Source organism: Syngnathus acus, chromosome 2 (assembly GCF_901709675.1).
Source record: "Syngnathus acus chromosome 2, fSynAcu1.2, whole genome shotgun sequence".
Taxonomy (NCBI): Eukaryota; Metazoa; Chordata; class Actinopteri; order Syngnathiformes; family Syngnathidae; genus Syngnathus; species Syngnathus acus.
In genome coordinates this window covers 14,495,595-14,503,775 of record NC_051088.1, presented here as the reverse complement: position 1 = coordinate 14,503,775, position 8,181 = coordinate 14,495,595, and the positions used below count along the sequence as shown (strand labels likewise).

General features: G+C 41.5%; 2 protein-coding genes across 3 annotated transcripts; both read left to right on the top strand.

The window, feature by feature from the left end:
• Positions 1–226: 226 nt before the first annotated feature.
• Positions 227–6,228, top strand: LOC119117212. 2 transcript variants are annotated; one of them, XM_037243399.1, is made up of 7 exons: positions 227–1,777; positions 1,808–3,763; positions 4,773–4,882; positions 5,132–5,257; positions 5,436–5,542; positions 5,617–5,798; positions 5,887–6,228. In XM_037243399.1, the coding sequence occupies exons 1-7, from the start codon at positions 857–859 to the stop codon at positions 6,046–6,048; spliced, it is 3,564 nt and encodes a 1,187-aa protein (XP_037099294.1). In that variant the 5' UTR covers positions 227–856; the 3' UTR covers positions 6,049–6,228. The 2 variants fall into 2 exon arrangements, with proteins under 2 accessions (XP_037099294.1, XP_037099285.1); XM_037243390.1 differs by having other exon boundaries at positions 227–3,763.
• Positions 6,229–6,414: 186 nt separating this feature from the next.
• On the top strand, positions 6,415–8,112 carry fam207a (family with sequence similarity 207 member A). Its single transcript, XM_037243516.1, has 6 exons — positions 6,415–6,708; positions 6,971–7,091; positions 7,170–7,241; positions 7,356–7,530; positions 7,704–7,769; positions 7,845–8,112. Exons 1-6 carry the CDS (start codon positions 6,544–6,546, stop codon positions 7,966–7,968), a joined length of 723 nt encoding a protein of 240 aa, XP_037099411.1. The 5' UTR covers positions 6,415–6,543; the 3' UTR covers positions 7,969–8,112.
• Positions 8,113–8,181: the final 69 nt, after the last annotated feature.

Here is an 8,181-nt window from a genome sequence, read left to right as displayed (position 1 = left end):
ACTGGCTAAATCACTCCGTTTTGGTTAATGTGGTAGGCTTTTGTGACTAGCCATTATTTTTATTTTTTTCATTTTTTTTAAATTATTTTATTTTATTTAAAGTGACTGGAAAAAGCTGTCAGAAGTTGTTCATCCAGCCACGTCCAGACTGCAACAAAACAATCATTCACACCACCACCGCCTGGGAACTTTAACCACATTGTCAGGTGAGTGAATAACTACAGTGCCAGTGACATATTGTCAAATGTCACTCTGCTGAATTACCAATTGTCTTTTCAGCTATGCTGTCTGGTGTAGTGCTTCAACTCAAATTATGCTGGGGTTTAAACTCCGAGTCATGTGGGGATCAGGCTTGGTTTAATCCTCCAGAGAGAGAATGTGCATGTGTGTGCATGAGAAATAGAGGAGAGAGAGAGAGCGAGAGAGGGAAAGACTGACTGCAGCTCCTGAATTTCAATGCCTAAAAATGAGTGGAGGTCTCAAAATTTGGAGTTTTCAACGCTGACTTGTCATCCAAAAGGTATTTCGTATTGCACCTTGAAACTGACCAGACTCTTACCAGACCTGGCTGGAAGGTACATTCATCAAAACTTTTAATCACCTTTTGGAACGATAATTTTAATTTAATTTATTTTTCAACTTTGATTTACATCTAGTTTCAGTTTTGCACTTTGCCATTTTAAATCTGGAATATTGTATTCATCTGACAGTCTTGTCGGAGACAATCGGTACTTTGGACTAACTTGTGAAGTGAAAAATTGGTTTCTTGAAAATCCATTGTTTATCTGGAATTCTGAGTACCTTAGATCGATTTACAATCCAAGAAGTGGACCGTTCAATCCTTTGTCATTTTCCAATGGCTCAGTCAGACGTCTGGCCAAACTCAGACCTATCAAACTCCACTGTGGTCCACAGCCCTGTCACTTTTTCATCAGATGCAAACAACCAAAGAGGCAAAAATGATGAGAACGAAGAAGAGGAAGATGAAGACGTTGAACTTGGTGAAGAGGTGGGGGAGGACATTTTGTTAATGGCTGAGGCAACAGATGGACAAGCTGAAAAAGAAAGTGCAGTTCAAGGTGAACAGGAAGAAATAGGAATCCTCTCGATGGCCCAGGTATCAAACGAAATGACAAGGGAGGAAGAGGAAGGTCGGGAAAGACGGGAGGAGTGCGGAGTAGGAGGAGCGCAATATTTAAGTGAGACACAGACTAATAAAGAGAACAGAGTCAAAGAGGAGGCAATGGCAACAGTAGATGGAAATTTGTGCCATTTCTCAGCAGCAGTGCAACTTGAAGAAGACAACAATAATGAGGACGGTAATGACAAAAATGCTCAGCATTTGAAAATAGCTGTGAGTACAGAGCAAACAGTGGAAGATGTAGAAGAAGCCCAGACTGTCATTGAGAATGATATCGAAACCTGTGGCAATGTTCTGGTTTTAGGAAGTGAAAAGGAACATGTAGATGGAGAGGAATCGGCAACCAGGGAGATTATCCAAGAAGAACCCCCACGTAACACAGAAATGGTGACTTCTGAAAGCCAGAATGACTTCGTAACTGTTTTACAAGTTGACAAAAGCCAACATTATGAAAGTGAAGATGAAGAGGCTAAAGTGAGTGACGAAAAGAGTCAGCAGGAGAATGAAAAACAGCATGAGGAGCATTCAAACAAAATTGAAAATGTGTGTCAAATTCCAAGCATGGAAGATGACGAGCTTGGGCGACATGAAGGAGAAAATAATGAAAACAGAAAACGGGAGGAACCAATCATCCAGGAAGAACCAATCATCCAGGAAGACCATCCAGAAGATCCTCCAGGAGATCATCCAAGCTCATCCAATGATTTCATCCGGGACGAGGAAAGGTCTGATGAAAAAAATATGGAGTCGAGCGTTTTGGTTCATCTTTCAACAACAGTTGAAGATGGGCATGGCAGCCACAAAAAAGAAGAGCATGGAGAGCAAGAAGAACTTCTTGGGATTGAGGGCAATTTCCAGGGAGAGAAAACATCACGTGACATAAACACAGTGACCGGAGATCTAGACAGTCAAAACATTACATTGGAAGATGACAAAGATGAAAACGCCACAAGTGAAGAACAAAACACTCCAGAGAGCGCACAAATAAGTGTGGATCTGATAAAAGAAGACGAACATCTGACCCTTGAGGAATCTGCTGACAGTATTCAAGCCTCAGTTACCAATTGCCATGAAATTGCACAGACAATGAATGAGGCAACTCACAGTGATCAAGCCTCAGCTACAAACTCGCAGGAAGTTGTGGTGACGACAGATGATCCTGCTCCTGCAATTTCCCAAGAGAGCCATCAAGGTGCATTGACCACAGGCCAAGATGACAATAATGTAGAGACTTCCCACGAGCTTCAAGACTCCGTTAATAATTCAAAGACGTCCAGTGAGGATTGGCAGATGGAAGCTGCCACAACATCCACCCATTTTGAGGAGCACGTGAAAGATGTCAGCATTGAGTTGCCGGTGGAAAGTAACGACGATCCCTGCCAGGCTTCACATCCAAGTGTTGATATCATACCTCTGTGTTCATCTGTTGAACCTGCAGCCAGTCACACCAGCCAGTTGATTGATATCGTGAAAGATGGTGAAACTACCCCAAGTGACACAATGAACAGCTCCACAGAACATGAGTCGGCCAATGACTTCTTAAAGGAGGAGATCCTGAATATGGAGATGCGGGAGTTGGGGAACGTCACAATGTCTGCTTCAGACAAAGAAATCCAACCAAGTCTGGAAACTGAAGAACCACCAGATATTGAACCGATCATTTCCTTAGATCAGCCAGAGGAGGAAACGCGTGTTGAAGGATTTGGGACATCTGAAATAAAGGAGCAAAAAGAAACGACTTCCTTTGGGGAAATGGATGGAGATGACCAAACCCAAGAGGAGAAAGAGCTGGATAACAACATTGAACTTGACCACCAGGTTGAGAATATCCATTTAATCGCCCAACAAGATGATGCAGGATCAGCGTCAGAGGTGACACTGCCAGGGGAGAAGCTCTTGTCAGAGGAAGTCATAGCTGACGATCAAACTCTGCAGCCAAGTGATGAGGTGAAGGATGCGCTCCATCAAGAAGAGATTGCAGAACCTGTGACCATTTTAGATTATGAGAGTGAAAAGACAGACGAATGTCAAAACAGAAATCTCGAAGAGCCGGGGGACATTGAAACGAAAGATGCCTTAGATAGCAGGTCAGAAGCACATGAAGACAAAATAACATTTCAAGAAGAGTTACAACTGGCTATAAATGGAAAGCTCAAAGAATCACAACAAGCCATAGAGAATGGGAGACTTTGCCCTGAGACACACTCGATAAAGAAGGAAGTGATACTGTTGTCCACGAGGAAAAAAGATGATGCGTGGTTTAAAATGAAGCCAGAAGAACCACATGTGTCTCCACAAGGAAAACACCAAAAAGAGAATCCAGTAAGAACAGACATCAGAGAGGCTATAACAGACAATTTCGCAAGGGATGCGTGGATGAAGGAACTCAAGTCAGTCATTAAAGATGAAGTTCTTTCAAAAAAGAAAGATTACCAGGTAAAGAAAAAGAGGGTGGTTCTCTTAGAGGATGGACAACAATTCATTCCTAACCAGGAGTGGCAGACAGAGAGACAACAGGAGATGATTTCCTCAAAAATGGAGGACAGCCTTTTTCCACCTGGCCAGGACAACACAACAGCAACACCAAACGACCAGGACAATGAGATCTCACTTTATGTCAAGGTAAAAGTACACAGTTGATCTAATCAAAATGTTACATATATATATATATATATATATATATATATATATATATATACACACAGATGTGATGTGTTCAAATGTAGGTTGTAAAAGTAAAACCTCACGTTAAACTACATATACAAAGTACAATACGTACCCGTATCTAAACTTAAATTATCAATTGGTAGCAACCTGTTTGTCCCACCATTGCCAGCAGGAATGGGTTAATACCTTGAAAAAATGTGCTAATACTGTATGTGAGAATTGCTTGTCACAAAAATCGCCTTTGTTGGGGAATTTGTTGGCTGACCAAATCAAGTTCAAACTCCCCTACAATTAGTTAGCATCTGAGACGATATTTGAAGTGGTGAATAAAAGTGATCAAATATCAATAATTATTGCAAATATTCCTGGAACCAAGTTGAGAGCAATTAACTGTAGGGTAGGAATGTTATACGGCTGGAGTTAGAAGGCTAATCTCTGCATTCTCACTCTGTAAGCTGATTAGCCTGCTGTTTGGTGTTCAGCATTGTGGGCGCAGTAGCCCTGGAAGCAGAACACTTACTGTACACATCCATCACCTTTATATTTCATGCTTTTAGAAATCGCTGCAATTAATCATCCCTGTCTTGTTTCCCCATGTTGCTGCTCTCTTAGTTTGTTCCACCTTCCATTATAATTACATCCCTATTGACATGTATTGTTTAATGCTGTGTTGTCATCTGAGGATATTGGAAAAAAAAAAAGTTTATTTTGACAAAATAAGCAGTGGAAAGTCCAACATCTCTTTTCACCTAAAAAAAAAGCTTGTGAGGGTGCACTCTACCAATAGAAACAAACAAAAAAAACTATCAAAACAATTATCAGAGCCAATAACCTCTTTGTCAGATATTCACAAAAAATATATTGTTGTTGCTGGTCTATACGTTCCTCCACTAGATTCCTTCATTTGTGTGTGTGTGCGTGCATGCGTGTGTGTGTTTCTGTGTGTGTCTGTGTGTGTGCGTAGGCGGGCAGTGATGGGGAGAGCATCGGTAACTGCCCATTCTCTCAGCGACTTTTTATGATCCTCTGGCTCAAAGGAGTCATCTTCAATGTCACCACCGTTGACCTCAAGCGGTAATTCTTACTGTTACATTTTAAATTACGATACTTGATCATTTTATGTATATTTTATATATAGTATATATGCGCGTTACAACTTTTATACACATTTTTATTTACCACATGGCCACCATAAGATTGTACCAGTAAATCGAGAAGCCCCTGTTTATTTATTCAAAGTTCTGTACATTTATGTTTTTGTTTTATTTAACGTAACAACTTCTGACCTGGCCCGGCCTGGCATCTTATCTTTTGTGCTCTCAGAAAACCTGCTGATTTAAAAGACCTTGCTCCAGGCACCAACCCTCCATTTATGACCTTTAACGGAGAGGTCAAGGTTGATGTCAACAAGATCGAGGAGTTCCTGGAGGAGAACTTGGCGCCACCGCGGTACACAAACACGAGCGCGCTACACTGTAGTAATAAACAAGAAATCCTCACACTCTGCGCTTAAATGGAAGCACATATGCTTCCTTTAGAGTACTGAAACATTGAACAGGAAGACGTGTCCATTCAAAAGTCATGTTCTCAGGCTTTATTCTGTTACAAGTTGTTTTGGTATTATCAGCTACCCAAAACTGTCACCGAAACACCCAGAGGCCAACACAGCTGGCATTGATGTCTTTGCCAAGTTCTCCGCTTATATCAAGAATCCAAGGAAAGAAACCAATGATGGTAGGCGACAAAGAAGCGTTTTTCTTGTGACTATAATCGTACAAAATGTAGCCCTAACCTGTCTTTGTGTCCAGCCTTAGAGAAAGCACTGCTGAAGTCTCTTCGCCATCTTGACGACTTCCTACGGACGCCCCTGCCAGCTGAGATTGATGGTGATGCCTCGGGAGATGTTCCGGAGTCCACCAGAAGCTTCCTGGACGGACCAGAGCTGACCCTGGCCGACTGTAACCTGCTTCCTAAATTACACATCCTAAAGGTTCACTGCTCTACATTGCATTTACTGGATGGCGCATGGTCATCTGCAAAAGTTTTCTACTGCAATTTCCTTTCTTTTCTTTTACCAGGTTGTAGCCAAGAAATATCGTGGATTTGAGATCCCTGCAGAGATGACAGGCGTTTGGCGGTATTTGAACTGTGCCTATCAGAGAGAGGAATTCAACAGCACCTGCCCTGCCGAGAGGGAAATTGAGTTTGCCTACGCTAATGTTGTCAAAAAAGTTAAATGAGGTCAAGTCATCCAATAATCTAGATCAAAGGTAGGCAAACTATGCAGCAAACTAGCATTTTGCACTGACAATTTAACATGAAACTTATTTGATTAATTATTATAATGACTAATCTGAGGATGACCACTCAACAAATTATGGAAAATGTCTCATCTTTAATAAAGTTACCTTATGCTCGTTTTGTGACCCTAAATTTCATTTTGCCAACACAAATCCCATTAGATGAAGGTGGAAGCTATCTAAATTAAGTTGTCAATTTTTTTTTGACTCGTATTTTAATTTCAGAGTACGTAAAGTGAATGGGTGTTTTTGTTGTTGTTTGGGGGTGTTACTCCCCAGAACACTAGATGGCGCTAAGTGCTCCATCAAGCTCGACTCAGACTGTGGTGGACGAAGAAGACAGTCACTAATGTCAACGAAACCGAACCTCGACATCGTGTTTGCCAAGAAAAATAATCTAAGAATTTTGCAAAACGAGCTTTTGTTGTTGTAAAAATGGTTGGAAAAATTAAGAACGTCCGGCAGAAATTGCACCAGAAAGCTGTAAAGCTAACGTGGATGGACTGTGCTTTGTCCAAATCCTCGGACGAACCTTTCTCCTTCCAACCAAGTCATTCACAAGTGGAAAATGGCTCTCCTAAAGTTACCGGGAATATACAAGTAAGTACCGACTGAAAAACGTCTCCTTTACTTTGCTTACCAACTCATTTTCTACCAAATTAAAGACAATTTGAGTACAATAACATGCTACTTTTGGTCCGATCGCATTAGGCTACTGATGACAGCAAAATAATCTCCTATGCTATGATTTGTTTTTTAGATGAAAACGATCTTGAACATAGTCGATTGTTCTATCCACTGAATAATTGATTGCCAAATAAATACATTGCTTCACCTCTAATTCTAATGCATAATTATGCAGGCCCCCATCCAACTGTCTTCCCCAGGTGGGATATTTGCAGGCACAGAAATAGCTCCAGATGCCCTGAGGCAAACATTAACATTCAAAGACCCTCCAGTAGCCCCCATACCTGCCAAGATCGGTAAGCTTTGCCAACATCGTTGTGAAATGTCATACAACACTCGCGTGCCCCATCACTTCTCTGTGTGTGATTTTAAAGATACTTCTGAAGCAAAGAAAGTGAAGTCAAAGAAAGAAAAGATGAAAGAAAGGAGGGAGCGATGGCTAAACAGTAAGTTAATTATTTTCCATTCTTTATATCGTGTCTTCCAATGTTATTTAATTCTGAGGCACAAGCTCTCTTATCGGGTGCCATTTCTATTTACCTGCCTCCTTTCCTCTACAGAAATCAGCGTCATCAAGCTGACAAAGGAGCGTCAAGCGGCACAGGCCCGGCGGCGGGCCACTCCAGTCGTGGGAGACATGAGCGTGCTAGCAGACGCCCTGCCTGAGCTGTCCGAGCTCATCGCTCCAGCTGGTACAGCCCGCATAGCCGCTACAGCTCGCCGGAAAAGCACAGTGTAAGTCGATCTATAAAATTCATGTGGGAACTTGGATATTTTTGGTAGACCAGGTGTCTACAACAAACATGCAGTTCAACAATTTTATGTTTGAAAATGCTCAGGATACAATATGCACTGTTATATGCTTGTTGGCGGTCAAACAAACTCACCAGTCCCTCTCTCCTCCCCAGGCCAGTCAAGAAGTGCGCAGTAACTGATTTCAGTCAGATGAGGCCCCTACAGAAACGCAAATTCTTGTAAGCTCTTTTTTGTATCATTTATAGTCATAACATCAAATGAAATGTGCTCATTCTTTGGTGTTCTTACCACAGGGAGTCAGAAATCAGTAGGTTTGGCGAGGCGGTGAAAATCCTCAGCGGCAAAAGGAATCCTCTCAACGACATCTCTGAGCATCTGAGGAAGAGACTAAAACATTTAGAAGAAGGTTCCAATTGACATCAGTACGCTGTTTATTTACGCATTGGTCTGTGTTCCCCTCCATTATATTTACTATCGAAAGACTGTAACATCAACAAAGACAAGTTGCGTCTTTGTTGTGTCACAACTAATGACAATAAACTTTGCTTTTAACGAATAATGGCTTCATGTACAGTAACACAAATAGCACTTGATAACACCCCACTCAAAGAACCAATTTTGTCTCATTGA

Excerpts from the sequence above, each read along its gene's own strand:
- LOC119117212 (XM_037243390.1), top strand. The coding sequence starts at position 857 with ATGGCTCAGTCAGACGTCTGGCCAAACTCAGACCTATCAAACTCCACT. Across the intron at positions 5,258-5,435 it reads GAGAACTTGGCGCCACCGCG|CTACCCAAAACTGTCACCGA; the intron begins GTACACAAACAC and ends TGGTATTATCAG. Across the intron at positions 5,543-5,616 it reads AAGGAAAGAAACCAATGATG|CCTTAGAGAAAGCACTGCTG; the intron begins GTAGGCGACAAA and ends CTTTGTGTCCAG.
- fam207a (XM_037243516.1), top strand. The coding sequence starts at position 6,544 with ATGGTTGGAAAAATTAAGAACGTCCGGCAGAAATTGCACCAGAAAGCT. Across the intron at positions 6,709-6,970 it reads AAGTTACCGGGAATATACAA|GCCCCCATCCAACTGTCTTC; the intron begins GTAAGTACCGAC and ends ATAATTATGCAG. Across the intron at positions 7,092-7,169 it reads CCCCATACCTGCCAAGATCG|ATACTTCTGAAGCAAAGAAA; the intron begins GTAAGCTTTGCC and ends GTGATTTTAAAG.